Source organism: Corvus kubaryi, unplaced genomic scaffold, assembly GCF_017639235.1.
Source record: "Corvus kubaryi isolate FWS band 111438036 unplaced genomic scaffold, C.kubaryi_AGA036_p1.0 66, whole genome shotgun sequence".
Taxonomy (NCBI): Eukaryota; Metazoa; Chordata; class Aves; order Passeriformes; family Corvidae; genus Corvus; species Corvus kubaryi.
Genome location: NW_024582054.1, coordinates 27,116,744 through 27,134,021, shown reverse-complemented (window position 1 = coordinate 27,134,021; position 17,278 = coordinate 27,116,744). Strand labels below are relative to the sequence as shown.

The window sequence follows — 17,278 nt, the reverse complement described above, 5'->3', positions numbered from 1 at the left end:
ACACTGCCAAAAAAATTACTTTTTTTCTACCCAAAATTGCAACATCCACAAAGAATTTTGAAAAACTAGTGTAATACTAGTTCATCAATATTAGTATATGAAAGTTCAGCTGCAATTTTGGAAAATAACATCTCTTTATGACAGTAAAGCATTACCTGCAAAATGAAGCGTTGTTTGTGCACATATTCCTGGTCCATAGCAGATGGCTGAGCTTTAACATGCATGTTAAACGCACTGACTCGCCTTTTCAAGTTGTGAAATAACTCTGCCACCTGAAATTTGATCTCTAAGTTACATTTAAAGTAGATCAAACCCAACCATAAATTAAAGTAAAATCTGTTAGTAAAGGTTTGAAATAATTGGGCAAACTCCCTTCTCTTTTCAGGTGACTGGTATGCATTTCACCAATATACTGCTTAGCACCTCTATGTTGGAAAATAACTTTAGTACTGTGACTCAATCTGTTTCCCTTATGAAGAACAACTCTGCAGTCACAAAGTGTATTATGCACATATGATACAGAACAAAATTAGGAAAAGAACTGAAACAACCTTTTACAAGATGATATTCTATATTTAAATCATTTTAGGTTTGTACTTTAGGAGGTAAAAATCAGCCTGAACTTCTGCACCCAGCTGCAGTGGTGATCATGCTGCACCCTCAGTTTAGCAGATAACTGGGATTACTTTGAGAGACATCAAAATTATACCCTCCAGCAGAGCATATTAAACTTTCCATCTGTAGCATTTCCAAGAAGCTTCCCCAAGCAGCCACTGGCCCTCTGACCAAACAGTGAATGCCTTCACTCTCCCAACTGATTCTGGAGTAAATACAGAAAGTAGTACAACTTCTTTGTACCGACACTTCCCTTTCCTTTCTACTGCTGGCAGTTTTAGGACACTACTAGAACAACTACCATTGCCAGAAAGGAACCCAGCTCTGCAAACCCACTTCAACACAAGGGATGATGAAATCAGTATCTTCAGCTGCAGCAAATAAAAGCCCCCACATCTTACTAAGTGTTAAGTGAAGGTGACCATTCTAAAATCCTTATATGTCAGGCACAACCTCTTCTGGCATTATCTGAAATTGACCCAAAAGAGGCTAACACGTGGGACTGATCATTCCACTGTCCAGTTTTACATAATTTGCTTTTCGCTCATCTTTTTTTTATCATCATCACATATCCAAGTCATAAAACTATAGTCATTTCTTATCCAGATGGTTGCTCACTATCAAAATCTTTTTTATTTCCTGTGCTTTTTGAACACAGGCCCTAGCTCATGCCAAAGGTATGAACTGGTGAAATCATGGCCAAGGCCATTCTGCTCGTCAGTTACTCAGGAATTTTACTTATTTCCCCCACAATATATCACATTAAGCTTGAAGCCCATTGTGATGCAGAGTTTTCATTAATTGCTGCAGTAATGTTACCAACAAAGCCCCACAAATTCTCAAGTCCAGGCCTCACTATGTAACTAACTAACTGTATTTGCTTAAGAGTTTTCCCAACCAGAATACAGAAGATATTTAACAACAGACAGTAGTCACACCACAACCAGTGATCTGAGTAACCTATAAAACTAGCAAATAATACTGGAGGTTTCTTGAAAGTATTAAAAATATGTTAAACAGTTAATCATTTAACACCACTTTGTTTATCCTAACAAAAGGAAAATTCCTTTCATCTAAGTTCATACTTCATTTTAAGAAAATATACATATATATATATATCTATATATCTGTATCTCGATAGATACATAACACAGTAGTCTTACCCGAGATCTTAACATTTACAGAGAATGAGAAAACTTAAGTCCTTCTGCTTATAAAAACCTATTTAATCTTACCTCTTTGATCTTGTTTATATGGACAAAATTTGATCGACCCCACTCAAGCTCTTCCTGAAAAATAAAGTTAGAAACTTTTTTCTTCTACTGCTAGTAAATTTTCTCTCACATTCTTCTGTGTGCACACAAATAATAGTTACATATAGCAAAAGAAGAATTTGATCACATTTCACAGCTTTCTTTGCATTCATATTAAGTATTATGCCATGTATGAAGATAGAAGTCAATTTGACAAAAACTATATTCTGGTTATCATCAATGCAGTTGTGAGTAATCTAAACTTTCCATATAAACCCACAAGTCCAACTCCTCTGTGTTGCTACTACAAAACCTACTTTAAGATCCACACCTAGAGAATCATAGGAATGTTAAGGTTTGGAAAGACCTCCAAGATCATTGAGTGCAAACATTAACCCAGCACTGCTGTGTCCAGCACTAAACCATGTCCCCAGCTGCCACACCCTCACGATGCCTTTTGAACCAATCCACGGATGGTGACTCCACCACTTCTCTGGGCAGCCTGTTGCAACGTTTCCAGTGGAGAAATTTGTCTCAATTCCAATCTAAACCTCTCCTAGTGCAACTTGAGGCCATTTTCTCTCCTCCTGTCACTTGGGAGGAGGGGCAAGGTGCCAATCCCCAACTCACGATGATCTCTTTTCAGGCAGTTGTAGAGTAACAAGGTCTCCCCCGAGCCCCCTTTTCTCCAGACTAAACACTTCCAGTTCCCTCAGCAGCTCCTTACAGTACTTGTGCTCCAGATCCTTCACCAGGCTCCATTACCCTTCTCTGGACATGCTCCAGCACACCTCAATGTCTTACAGTATTTTCTACACAGGACTTGAGGTGTGGCCTCACCAGTGCCAAGGACAGGGGGAAAAAAATCACTGCCCTGGTCCTGCTGGCCACATTACTGCTGACACAAGCCAGGATGGCACTGGCCTTCTTGGCATCCAGGGAACACTTCCAAGAAACTCAGAGCTTCTTTCTTGAATGCCTGTTTTTATTAGACAGATTCTGGCCATCTTGGCTAGTTGTCATAATTCAGTGCTATGTTATACACTGGTGTTCATGAAAGATACCACATGCTGAAAGAACAGGGAAAATAAAAAAGGTTTTATCTTGTACACACAAAAGAAGGACTGGAGGCAGTTATAGTGTGCATGCTACCGATTTTGTGACTGATGCACATAAACATCTTCCATCTTTCAGGGTTTTCTGAGGGGGCAGAAATCGGTGCATTTAAAAAAACAGAGATACTTATGCGTATTAGAAGTATTTCTTTCAACTACAGCTCAATTTCACTTTTTAGGTTGGATTTCAAACCCTCTGGCCACTGTTGATTCATCTGTGAAAGGGACTACATAAGGGATTGTCTTCAAACAACTCTGCACTGGATTCAAACACTCATTTTCTCTCAAAGCCTATCCTATTTATGTATGAAAAGTCATAATTATTACAAATAAACATTGCTAGCAAAAGATCCTTACTTTTCATATTTACTATGAAAATAAAATACTCCAGCACTGAAGTCACCAACCTTGAATAGATAAGAAATAAAATTTAACTAACCATGGGATGTCTCAACTTTCCTTGTTGTTTGCAGGCCTGCCATGCCTAAGAAAAAAATGGTGTAGTATTCAGACAGAAAATATAGAGCTTTAGTAGTAATTTTTACAAATATTCATGTGACATTTTAAACTATTAACTTTTTTTTTTGTATCAACAATGTAGGTAATTTTTTAACAGGCTGTCCACCTGGCTTTATTAGAGGAAATGGATGGAGTGTTAAAGCACATGCAAACATTCATAAATTAATTGAACAATTTGGATGTTTTATTTGGGCACCGTAATAAACCAAATTACTTTCAAAACCTTTTTCTTTTCCTTGCTTTGAGACAAAAGGAAGTGAACTGACTGATTCAGGTAAGTTGTGATGCAAATGCCTCCCAGAACACAGGGCTGGAAGAGAAATTAAAATACCCAGCATATTAATGAAAATAACTTCATTATTAAGCAGCTTATGACAGATGCCTGCAGAATCCATTTCTTCTAGTTTGACAGTAAGTCACCTCATGATACAATATCCCAGCTTACTGTGGACACTGACTACTAGCAAAGTTGAACAGCCAGACTGCATTTCCCTACCTTCCTAGAGGCTACCCTGAAAGAAATCTGATCTGAACCAAGCCAATTTGGAAATAAACTTCCCTGAACTTAACCTGTTATCTTATCAGCCATTCAAAACAAAGCTTTCACATCACTCACACACAGAGATACTTCACTGGAAGCTCTGTCTGAATGTTCATGTTTTTTCTCCGGGACAACATACTGGTTTATAGAAATATCATCTTCAGATGAATAGGTGATAATTACCAGGTGACACAATATGATAAGGGGATTCAGAAAACATTATTTCTGAGCCTGAGAATCAGTGGTTACATGTGGCATACATGTCCATGTGTGCTTCACAACATGCTGACAGCAAAGTAGAAAAAAACAAGTCCATTTTGGCTGAAGGGCAACATGTTTTAAAAAAATGAACAAGCTAAATCAGCAGCTGAAGATTTTGGACTCTCCAGAAGATTACAGAACACACAAGAGCATGCATAATATAAAATGCTGGAATTTGAACAGCAAGTTCCTCTAGCAGAAGCCTTTGCTGTGCTGTACCAGCTCTGCCTCTACATGGAGGAATTCACCCCTGTCCATGGTACCGAGCCACCAAACAGCCAAGAGTACCAAAAAACGGCAGTTGCACAAAAACATCACAAAGCCAAAGCTAAGAAGTCTGGAGAAAGGTCACCAAACTCATTCTGTACTAGAATTAACCAGTCCAAACTGCCCTTGGTTAAAAACGATGTACAAACATCATCACATCTCTGGCATTTTACTTTTGGCTATTACAGTAGAGACAACTGGAACTTCACACAGTTGGACAAAGACGACTGCCAAAAGCATCAATAGCTGGCAGTAGTGTGAAGTTGGTAACAACTGCAAAGCACAAATGATGCACTGATCCTACAAAGGTGAGACTTGCCATCTTGGTCTATCAGATTTCACTGTAATCTAAGCTGGAAAAAAAGACTTACCCTAAATGCATTCACAATTGCAATACAGTCACTCCTACTATTACCAGCAAAAACCATTTTTTTCCTGTCAATACAAACAAAGAATATTAGCAACAATTTTTTTTTCAAATACTGCCTGTATTACACAACTCAGAATGCTACATCATTAACACCCTCCATGCCTTTAATAAACATGATCAATACACTTATTGTAATAACTTGCTCTTATTCACATCTCCTTGCTGAAGGAGATGCATTGTATGAGCAGGATAATAATAAATATTGTCCTTGCTATTTTAAAAACCGTTTTAATAGACACTGCCACATGTTCACATGAGAAAGGCAATGCTGAAGAATCAGGCCTTGTGCTCAGGAAAGGATGAGTTAGCTCTGTGATTTATGTTCCCAAATAAATACTTCCAGTATCAGCTACCTGGAAAAGCTTCTTTTTGCACTGCTTGGCACTTTAACAGAAAATTAGACTCATGACACACAAAATTATATTAAGTGATCAACTTTGCCCTCTGCTCTCAAATGCAGTTAGGAAGTTATAAAACATCTGGGGTACTACCTGTATGCATCAACGTGCTTTTTGAAAGGTACTGTAAAAAAATTCCGCAAAGACAGTGCTGCAGCTACAACAAAAACAAATCAAAATTAAAACCTGCAAATCATTTGCTTTTAGAGAAGTGTTCCCACATGTTCCTTCTTTCAGTTACCTATAATAAGGCATTCCTCCAAGCAACCAAAGACATGCCCAAGGATTATCAATTTTCCAAGATGCAGGTCCACTGGCAACTGTGTCAACACCGTTCCTAAGAAAGTCAGCTCACCATCATGCAGATTTTCTTCTGTTTGCACACAGGCTGTAATTGCTCCCAGCTAGGGAAATTAAAATGTGTTCACTTGTAAAAGCTGACTAAGTAAACCTCAAACAATTTTTAAAGCCTGGTACTTTTGAAACCAAAGCTACTACATATACTGGATATAAAAACAAGCTACAAGTGATGCAAATATTATTTCTTATGCACTTTGGAAAGGAAAACATTTTAATGCAATGAAGATTCTACTCCTTATCAACTTCATAAATGAAAATCAAAATCACAATCTTCCTTGTACAGGTGAGAAGGGTATCTTCAGGCTGACCTCTAAAATAATAATACAGGGTAAGAGTGTGATTTATTACTTATTCATAAACACTGTCGCTTAGAGAGTTCAAGTTATTTTTTGTCTATTTTTCTATTCTTTCTCACCACAGATGCTAGTCCTCAAATAGTATCATTACTCTCTGATGAAATTATAATCTCTTTTTAAGATGTAACTACGGAAATGATGCTCAAGAGGATGGTAACCCAACAACAGACCAAGGTGTGAAAGACTATCTAGACAGAGTTTATATTTGAGGTTCCAGTTAAGGTTACTACTACTTTAACTACATAGAAAACCACTTCTGCAGTATGTTCCTATTACCTTGATTTTAACAACACTAAAAGGAAGCCTACCTCTTTCAGCTGAACTATTGTACGTTCAATGTCACCCACACTGGGGGGGGAAAGAGCTGTCGCCAGCAAGTCTTTTGGTTCCCCTATATCAAGCTTCTTCAATTTTAAGACTGTAGCTCCCAATGGACAATGCTGAAGGGAAGACAAGATTATTGTTACTTTCCCCCCATGGGAAGTGTGACAAAGTGTTTTACATTAAAAAATACATTAAAGTTTACAATTTAGCAAAATCTGAAATTAATTGTTGTACAACCAGGTTTTTTTCCCTTTTAAGTAGATTGCTTATTTTTACTCCACATTAATTTTACTGCTATAATGCATCTCTTTCTATAAGGCAACTATGTGGAATGACCTTTGTCAATTAGTTATCACGTTCAATTCTAGTCATTGCTATAGCAATTAGTAACTATTCCAATTGTCTTCAGGGAAAGTAAAGCAAAGCAAAGCTTCTCTGCTATGACTACATGCATTAAAGAAAACCTAACCCTAAACCCAAAAGCCTTACCAGCAGCTCAGGTTCTGACTTCTCTGGAATACAGTCTGCCCAGAAGGCCTTGTGTACAAGCCTGTAACAATACCCTTTGGAAACACGTCCAGCACGACCTTCACATAGAAGAACAAATCACCAATTTGTGAAGTGCCCAAGTTTTTTCCAAACGCATCCATCTACAAACCCTCTGGGCAGCTGAGCAGCACACGACAGCTGATGCTGCAGGCTGAGCTGTGTTCTGCTCTCTTGCAGCAGACAGGCCCAGCGGACACATAAGGGTAGGACAAAAACATTTTGCTTTCACAGGAGCAGTAACTAACAAAAGACTTACATAAGTATTTCACTCAAATACCTCTTTCGCATAACTGCCCCCAAATCAACTGCCATTTTTCTCAGTTGAACAGGCATTTCCAATTTGACTCTATAGCTAGAAAATAATCTTCAATATAAACTACTTCTAAGATACAATGATAAACAGCAAAACATCTTTATGATCTACTATTTACAGAAAACACAATGATTCAGAAGTCTATCTTCACAAATCCAAACACCATTCACTCCAATCAACTAAAGGGCACTCTTCTCTGTGGGATACTCCACTAGAGAATCAGGCCATATTGTAAAGTGACATGCATAACAAGTCCCAGTCTTCTACACGAAATGCTACTTCTACTGGTTGTACATTGCCTGGTTGCTGTGACCTATGCTGACCCTGAACCAAATAGAAATAAATCTGTATACTGGGGTTCACAGTGAGGTCTTGAAAGGGGGTGGCTATAGGGGTGGCTTCTGTGAGAAGCTGCTGGAAACTTCAACCAGATCTGACAATGCAAGAGTGTGAGGAGGAAGCAGCAGCAGAGAGAATGTGTGATAACTGGCCAAAATCTCCATTTTCCATCCCCCCGTACCACTAGGGAAGAGGAGATAGAGAAACTGGGAGTGAATCCAAGCCTGGGAATGAGTGGGGGGAAGGTGTTTAAGACTTGGCTTTATTTCTCATTACCCCAGACTGGTTTGTTTGGTAATAAAATTAAACTTATTTCCCCAAGCTGAGTCTGTTTTGCCTGTGATGGTAACTGCTTAATGATCTCCCTGTCTTCATCTCAAACCTTGAGCCTTCTGCCACCATTTTTCTCCCCCTGTCCAGTTTGAGGAGAGGGGAGTGATAGAGCAGTTTGGTGGGCACCTGGCACCCGGCTGTAACTGTGAAGACTTCATAATACTTAAAACAACAGTACTTTTATATCTGAAGATGTCACTGCTATTATTTTATTTAGTACTATTTTTGACTGAAGCTAAAAAGATTTTGATATTTAAGTGGACTGTCTTACTTGAAAAGCCAATAGGAAATCTTATTTATCCTTGTGCTGTGAACACTGGTGTAAACTAGAAACGCTGCTGTGGATATTTCAACTCATTTAAGAGTGACATATACACATGAAAGTTTTTTTACTGCTGGAACTCACAAGCAGTTAATAAATACCTAGCAGTACTGACCTCTCCTTTTTAAAGTGGCCCGTGACAAAAAAATTGCTATTAAATAACAAAGAATCCATGGTCTGAAAATTTTTTATACTTTTCAATAAAATACAAAACATGCCTCTGAAAATATACTTGAGGGAAAAAAAACATTCACTCATAGTCGTTTAATCACATTTTTATATCCTGACATGGTGAAGATTTATCAAGTACTAATGGCCAAAATAATCTGTTCTTTTTACTATTAATACAATAAAAAGCAACAAAGAATTTTTCTTGAAGGTCAGCTTCTAAAATTCCTTTGCATTACCTATTGTAATCTTACCTTTTCTTTGATTACAGTTTGTTTTAGATGCCCAGCAAAGTCTCAAACTTTGGTAATTAGTTTCCTTATCACAAAACAAAATTTTAGTTAAGCAGAAATCTATCACTGCAAGGAAGAAAAAAAAAATTCCTCATGGCAGTGGAAAGAAATACACAAGAATAATCTGTATTATCAGAAAAGTAAAGTCTAAACAACTTGGATAGCAATAAGGAGAACATCAGATTTATAAACAATCAGACACAGGATATTCTGAATACCAAACAAAGTGCTAATAGATTTTACCATAAATATAATAAATCATTATAGATGACAATCATTAAAAGGCAATCATTTCTGCATTTAGAAACTCTGTATCAAAATTTACTTAAACTGATGCAATTATTTCAAAACATAGTCAGAATGTGATTAAAAAGCTTAACTTGTGACATCAGGTCTGGCTCTGCTTGTTACTGCATTTAAAATTACCCCTTAGTGAAGATTTAAACCAACCTCCCACTCAGTAGCTGTATTTGTTCATATATTCAGATTTCTCTGTTGTGAAAGAAAGAATTCAACACTCCAACAGCAGTGCTTTGAACAGTAACACATCACTGAGACCTAAACAAGCACAAGTATGGAAAATATTACAAATACAGTGTATACAGAATCACAAGATTTAGACAACTTACCATACTTAACATCAGGAACTGTTACAGAGCTCTCAGCTATGTTGGTAGCTAAAATAACCTGAGTTTTGAAGCAAAAAATAAGCAGTGAATGCATAAACAAAAAATTACTCACATTAATGTTTCTACAAGAAAAATCCAATTTGCTATGAGAAATACAAATGTAATGGCAACACAGCATTTCTGCTCTGCATATTAAAAAAAGCAATACCACACAAGGCAATACAGTACAAAAAAACTGGTGTTTTCTTGTTCTGAGCTCAAAAAAAAGCATAATAAAGTAGTATAGCATAGGACAGTATCAAGGAAGAATGGAAATATTTCCTGGTGCTTTTTCTGTACAAAAACATCACACTATTAGCAGCAATACCCTCTTAGTGATGACAGATGAAGAAAATCAAGGCAGCAGCCAAAACCTGGGATACAAAGTGGGTCAGAGTCTCCCGTACTGGGGGACTACTTTGCTATTCAGTGCCACCAGCAGCACTCCCCTGTCACGCAGGTGCAAGAATCAACATGCTCGAACCATTCTGAAGGATAAAAACAGCATCATGCAATAGTTTAAGGGTAACTTCCAGTTACTGCACTTCTCTTGAGGTCTCAATACCAGTTAAAACAACAGCTTGGTAAGAAACTCCATCAGTTTACACACTGAAAAACAAAAGTGCTTTGTCCTCACAAAATGGTTTGAGCTAGAACAGCTAATATTACTTAAACACATTACTATTTGCTATTACTACTCTAGCAAAGGTTTCACACACTTTAAAAAAGTAATGGTTTTAAAATATTTACTTTTCTGTAGCCAGGAACTGTAGCTGAAAATACTTTACTTTGTTCCTCCAACGTTGCACATGAGTGAAATGGGTACACTTGCCACCTAAAGAAAATACATTCGTGAAATATTTACTGATGCAAGAATACTGAAGTTGATTACACTTCTGTGCTAAACCTTATTATGTACTTAGAACTCATACAGCTGAAAGACTCATGTTCAGATTTAACTGAACTGAAACAAATTTCGTCTAACTTACCTTTTATACTTCTGTGAGAGGCACGAGTGCATGTATCTTATTTCACCTAAACCTAGGGAAAAAGTAATCATGAGTTTATTTTTCATTTTAGTCATCAGGAATAATTCTAAATCATCTATTTCAATTATTAATTGCTTGTCATTATTACCTCTTTTATGCCACATAATAAAATGGTAGAACAGTTGAACAGCAAATGTAGTAAGTCACTGAAACCCAGTGAGTCAATTTTTCAAGAACCATTTGGCATTGATTTTACACTTAATAAAGTGAAAGTGCAACACCAGATTTAAAGGCCATTTGACAATATCCCATTATTACCCCTTGTTTCAGTTTCTCACAACTGACAGTGCTCACCACATGCTGAGAATCTGTCTGCTTTAGGCTAAAATTGGGTATTTCCACCAAAACAAGTTCTTTCAAAGAGCAGGGCCAAGGGGGAAAAAAAAAAAAGCTATTTCTGTCTTAGCCACCTCACCTTTGGCCATTCCAGTGCCCATTTTCTGGGGCATGCATTTCTCATCTGCCAGAGGAAATCTTATGACTAAGGGATTTTTCTATCTTCCTGAATACCTCCACAGACACAAACCTTTCTGAGCAGCTCTTCTTATTGAGACTTCAATTCCAAAAGCCCCATTTTCAAAAATCTGTCCAACCCTGGACTTTCCTGGAGGTTGTTTTTATGATTAAAAAGAACTAAAAGGTTTGATTCACGTTTGGCAGAGCAGACTGTGCATCATCACTGTTAACAGTAATTACTGATCAGCCTAGTAATTACTGACTAGCCACAGCAGGCAGTATCTGCTGACCAGTTTTTAAAATGACAAGAGTTGACTGACCATGACACCTACAGAACACAAGGATCCCAACAGGAAAAAAAGGTCTGGAATGAAACAGGAACTAGTAACAAATTTTGTCTGGCAAACATACAAGGACAATAAGGAGAGCAGGGCATGGAGAAGTGCAAAAGAAAATATAGAACAGACAAAAAGAGATCAACACAAGTACAACACAAAATTAGATCACTTGGAACATATTCGTGCCTATGAAGATGTATGTTAAGAAAATTACAGTGCAACATAGCACTTTCTACCACCTGTTACCTACAGAGACAAGCTCTGGGAAAAAAGGAGAGTTGAATACTGAAGGGTATTTATCTATAAAGAATAAGACTTGGCAGCATTACAAAAAAAAATAATCAGTGAACAAGACAGGCAATTACAAGGGAAAACATGGCATCCTGCTTCAGACAGCTGCAACTCCTTCTGGAAGCAGATTCTGCCCCATCACTGAGTTCCTCAAAGACAGTGGGCAAAAATCACTTAACAGCATCCTCAGCAGAGCACTGCTGTTTCTGGCTGCTGCTGCACACTTAACTTGACAAGTCCGTGGAAGTGTTATTTTTAATGTTCAAAATGCTATGTAATCCTTAGCACTCAAAAAATCTAAGCATCTCAAATCAACATCCTAAATGTGGATGTTAAATGTGTAAAAATAACCCAAAGCTCTGTCTCAGCTGCCATCTTGTAAACTGAGGGCTCTCCTCCCCTTTTCTCCAGTACTGTATAAAAACATTTGCGAGGAAAATTTCAAGGGGTATTTGCTAACCCTGTGTTCAGGATCAGTTTTAAGTATCCAGTTTAAAACCACACAAGGTCAAACACTGAACAAATAAAACACAAACTTGAGTGTACCAGCTCATTCAGAAAGCACTACCTGCACAGGTTTCCACAAATTTACCAAATTTATTTAAACAAAATAAAAATCAGTGTATAACTTGCAGTTATAAGCCATCAGGGATAGCAGCACAGTAAACAAAAACAAAAAACAAACAAACAAAACCCACAAACAACCCAAAACAAAACACCTCAAAGTGAAAGATAAAGACTTAGGATTTGAAAGTGCTAAAGAGTAATTTCAGATTGAAACGAAGACCCAGAGGGCCTGAGGAAGTCTGAAAACACACCAGACAAACACCAATACCAGAGGCCAGAGGCAACAGAGATGGTCTCCCTAGACTATTAATCACAAACTGGAATGGGCCTTACACTGACACAATGAAATAATTCCTTCTACCCATTAACTTTATAGAGAAGGTGATTCTAGGAAAGGCAGCTCTAATACTTTTCAGCTGATGGGGAACACTCGCCACTGAAAGCTACTCTGCAAGTGCAGTGTATCTTGGAGCTGGTGTGCTGTACTTCCAGCCCTAGCCCTGGCCTGCCTATTCCTGAGCTCAACACAGCAGAGAAACGACATCCATAAACACTTTACAGAGTAAGAAAGTCCTGGTAGGGACAGACTTTGCTGTGTCCAAGGAAAACAGCTGCTCTGGAATTCAAGGTGACTCTGAACATAACCAAGTCTTTTCAAAGTTTTCAACTAACAAATTTTCAGCTCATGAAGTAAAAGAATACCTGAAACCACCAGGTAACAGATTTGTGATGTTCAGGAAAACTACTCTGCAGGCTAGTTACACTGCCTCTAAAATCCAGCTAATAGGTTCAAATAAGAATGACAGTCAAAACAAAAGCCTACAATAATTTTTATGCAAGACAACTTAGGTTTTATTCTTTACAGAAGACTCTAACTATGTGTAGCCAGCTTTTTGATCATTAATTGCTATGTCATCACACGTGATTATGAGCATGCCAACTACACCAACCAAGGTACATGGAAAGAAAAAAGTGAATCTGAACTTTTACAGTAACAATCTAAATAAAGACCGCACTATATGCGGATAAGGAAACATCTCTAAAAGAATCCTAGGAACTTCCTACAATAACAAATAATTGCATCAAAAAACTGAGCAACTCCATTTCTACAGATTAACTACAGAACTAATTTTATTATTTTAAAAATACATAAAAACTTGATTTTTGACTCACAACTTTTGCAGTTACTGCCACAATTAAAAAAGTTTCCAAGAAAAAACGCCCAAAGAGACCGATGAACCTCATTTAAGTATGTGTTTAATAAATCCCTGGAAGAAGTGCCAGAAGAAAGCTCATTAGATGACAAATAACAAAAAAGAAAGTTATTAAGACAAATATTCACCTGGTAAAAACACAAGCACGCTGCCATGTTCTAATGTGCCACTCAAGCTCTTTTTCTCCCTAAGAAAACACAGCTTCATTAATTTTACAATCTCATTCTGCTTCATTACCCCAAAGTTATTTCATTCTGGAAGAACAAGCAGAAGTGCACACTTTTTGTAACATGCATTATTTAAACCTCCTAAGGAAGTGAAATTTCAACCATTATTTGCAACTATGCCTTCTGAAAAATTCAGTAGATAAACACTGGAACCAGGTTTAGTTTTTTTTAGGTTTAGTTTTTTTCTTCAAAACTATGACAAAAAGAAACATTCTCATTCTGCAATGGAGTTAGTCATAATCAGGTAACTTTTAATACACACTCACTGTTAGACAAAAGTTGTAGAAGCACCTTTATTACATTTTCAGATACTAAACATCAATTTACAAAACACAGAGCAGCAAAATCCAGTATTTTCTTATTTCAAATTACGTTAAGGCATTAAACAGACAGTGAAAATTAATGCCTAGTATTTATCCTTTTTTTCCATGAAATAATGTATGTTTTAGGTTTTAATATAAAATAGTAGCTCTGGTTTAATTCTTGACATAAATACTCCTCAGCTCTGGTCTACAGAAAGAATATAGTTTCCATATGACATGGCTGCCTTTAATAGTCACACTCCAGGGCAGGATGTGCACCTTAAGAACAGAGGGTACAAATCAAACAAATATATAAAATAAAGGCAAAGATGCAAGTAAAATTAAGTTTCCACTAATAATCATGGGCTGCTGCTGTTGCTTAATTAGCTTCTCATTTTCCCAAGAGCCACTGATTCCAGATCTTGAACTATATCTTACCTATTGCTCCTCTTTTCTAACTCATCAAATGACTGAATCAGAGACACTGCGACTTGATACATTTTCTGTTCTATCACTGGTTCCCCAAGGCTCTGAGGATGAAGCTGTGTGGAGAAGGTAATGAGGTTAACTTAGTGTAACAGGCTAAAAGACTGAAGTTCACATATATATTTCAATTTGTCAAGTGCTTGCAATTAAAATTGATCCAGTACAGAAGCTTGTACAAAGAAGTAACTTCATCTGATACACTCATTACCTTCTAAATAGACATCTTTCTTCGAGCATCCTATCATTTTAATGCTAAAGAAATACTTCTGATATTTACCTACTTAAGGACTAAGCCACCCTCCAGCTGTTTGCAGGACATACTCCTTATTCTGAAGTGTCAAGCACATGGGACTGATCACAACCAGTGGGAACAGGATGACAAGGAGGAATGGGGACAAGGACATGGCAGCGCTTCTCACAGCTACTATTACGCAGCTCTCTCTACCTGCCCACACACAAATCACACACCTCTTTCTTATTTAAACTGTTTTTCCACTTAATGGGTCTTGTGGTTTTGGTCATACCCTGTCAAAGAATTACTCTTCTGTTGTGCTCAACAGAACCATGATGATTCTGTCTACACTGTTTCCTTGCATTCTGTACAAACTCAAGGCTTTAGTATTTAAGAACACAAACTATCAAGGACTCAGAGCAAAGACAGTAACTTAATCACTTTCCACTTTTAAAGTAAAACTCTTAATAAACTAGACCTACTTTGAAAAAGGTCTATAGTATTACACATTTTTCCCTGGTGGGCAAAATGGCTTTTAATCATTGCTCACCTTTCATTCTCAGAGCTTCTCCTCATGGTAGTACAAACTCTTTACTGGACCAAGTGTTTCAGAGAGCTAAAATCACAGACAACTGAACTATCTAAACTATTAAAATGAAATCAGTTATTCTTCTACCGGTTTCCCTTTGTAAAGGAGCTCATAACAATCACAAAAGCACTGCTCCTAGCACCAGTCTGGCAACACTGATTCAGATCAGCATTTGCTACTGCAACCTCAGTTCTCAGTTTCATTAGCCCATGAGAAACCTCAAAAATACTCAATTGTTTTCTTCACAGTTATTTTTGCCCCAGTATATGTGAAAAATCTAAGAAAGTTACCTCTTCTGGGCTGCTTGAACATAAGATTTTTTTGTTTTCTATTATCCCTGCTTAAATAACTGTCCAATTTGTCTTTTCAATTTTGCTACTGATTGTACCTTTAGTATTCTTTAACACGACAAGGCTTCCACATCACTCCTAATAAAAGGTAACAATGTGACAAACAGCAAATCCAAAAGCCCAGTCAAACCTGACTGAAGTAATACAACATAATCAGAACAGCTTTTGGCAGCAGCTCACTACCTTCCATCAGGACTCTGACTCCAGTTCTATGGATATGAAGGAGTTTTCACCCTTGCAAGCCAAAAATGGCATTTTTTGCACTTTGCTTCATTTTTTAAATTTGCATTTCATATCTCCAACACCATCCAGAACAACAGGCAAGCATTTACACAAGTAGCTTTAAAATTGCCTATAGATAGAGCCTTCATGCATTTTTCATGAAACCTGTGTTTCAATGATTCTTGGGGGTTAGAGGTTGCTGGTAGGATGGAATCACAATTCTGTTAAACATCCAGAACAACGTGCTTACGAAGTCCATTACACCAAAAGAAAAATAAACTACTTTTTGTAAGCCAACACTCTCAAATTAAACAGCACAACTATAAATGACCCAGTATCTGGGCAAGGGTAAGCCAGTGCTACACTGAAAAATGTTTCTCCCTTCTTCCCCTCTTATTTGTATTCTTTCCTACAAATGAAGTAATTCAAGTAGAAAGCTTTATCTTTGATTCAGCTAGATGTCTGTCTAGCCACAGCAGAGGGTTTACTGCAAACAGGCATACAGAAGAAAAAATGATGACTGACACTTTCATTCATCTTCCAAATCACAATGGCATCAATGAATTGACAAATTATTCAAGTCAAAATGACTCTCCAAAATTTTTATTTTCAAGCACAGTTTTAAAACATTATCCCATGCAGAAATGAGTGACGTATTAAAGCCAAGAGGTCTGCAGGATTCACAAAAGGATTCTACACTTATAAAGTAACATCAAATTATTTTAAGATTTTTTGAAAAGGGGCAAAGGTGCACACCTCACAGCCCAGAGACAGTTAAAAAGGACTTAACTGATTTTGACTGAGATGCTTTAATAAATGAGTTTAAGATTTACGTAATCTGGTTTTATAGTTATTAATTTTAAAATCAAAAGGAAACTTAGAAAAATTCTGCTTATCTAAAGACCAAAGACTGCATTTACTTTTAACTGCTGTGTTCTTTTATGTAAATTTTACAGGCTTTTAAAGATGAAAATAAAACATCAGGAACTAAAGTCTGAAGCCTGTACCTCAGGCAGTTATCTAACTGATTTAGATTTTAGCATGATGAAAGATGTGCTCCTGCCTCCACATGGCAGCGTTAACTCATTAACTGCCTTAACATTCACATCCCACTTTCATTTTATTAGGATGTTACACAAATCATCTTAGACCTTCCACATTTTAATTTTTTAATTGTAACTAGTATTTAGAGATAATCTTCACACACAGCACCATAAGAAACAAGACCAAGACTAAGAATCAGTGCTTTAGAATTCAATTTCATCCTTTTTTAATATATATTAAAAAAAGAAAATCAAGAACACTTATGTGCTTCTATTGTTGCCCTAAGGCACAAGAAACATCTTGGACAAACATACTCTCCCCATCCTGCTGAGAAACAGAATGGCTATAGATAGGACAACACAAGATAAAGAATCAAATGAAAACTTTGAATAAAAAACACAGAGAAAATAAAACATATAAAAAGGCCTAAGTATTGAAAGCAGTTCCTTTGTTCGTGGTCTCTGAGGTGAAAGGTGTGCAAGTTGAC

General features: G+C 37.1%; 1 protein-coding gene across 6 annotated transcripts in view; it reads right to left on the bottom strand.

Moving 5' to 3' along the window:
- Window positions 1-17,278, bottom strand: part of TDRD9 (tudor domain containing 9) — a 70,093-nt gene that overhangs the window by 17,961 nt on the left and 34,854 nt on the right. For 4 of the 6 annotated variants that reach the window (XM_042047729.1, XM_042047733.1, XM_042047734.1 and 1 more), the window contains 14 exons: window positions 14,307-14,410; window positions 13,468-13,526; window positions 10,414-10,465; window positions 10,175-10,259; window positions 9,386-9,443; window positions 8,718-8,822; window positions 6,929-7,026; window positions 6,424-6,555; window positions 5,641-5,803; window positions 5,493-5,556; window positions 4,943-5,006; window positions 3,423-3,467; window positions 1,851-1,904; window positions 156-272 (listed from right to left, as the gene is read on the bottom strand). In XM_042047729.1, the coding sequence (XP_041903663.1) occupies window positions 156-272; window positions 1,851-1,904; window positions 3,423-3,467; window positions 4,943-5,006; window positions 5,493-5,556; window positions 5,641-5,803; window positions 6,424-6,555; window positions 6,929-7,026; window positions 8,718-8,822; window positions 9,386-9,443; window positions 10,175-10,259; window positions 10,414-10,465; window positions 13,468-13,526; window positions 14,307-14,410 (1,200 nt within the window). The remainder of the gene's footprint in view (window positions 1-155; window positions 273-1,850; window positions 1,905-3,422; window positions 3,468-4,942; window positions 5,007-5,492; window positions 5,557-5,640; window positions 5,804-6,423; window positions 6,556-6,928; window positions 7,027-8,717; window positions 8,823-9,385; window positions 9,444-10,174; window positions 10,260-10,413; window positions 10,466-13,467; window positions 13,527-14,306; window positions 14,411-17,278) is intronic. The other 2 variants (XM_042047730.1, XM_042047732.1) reach the window with 2 other exon arrangements.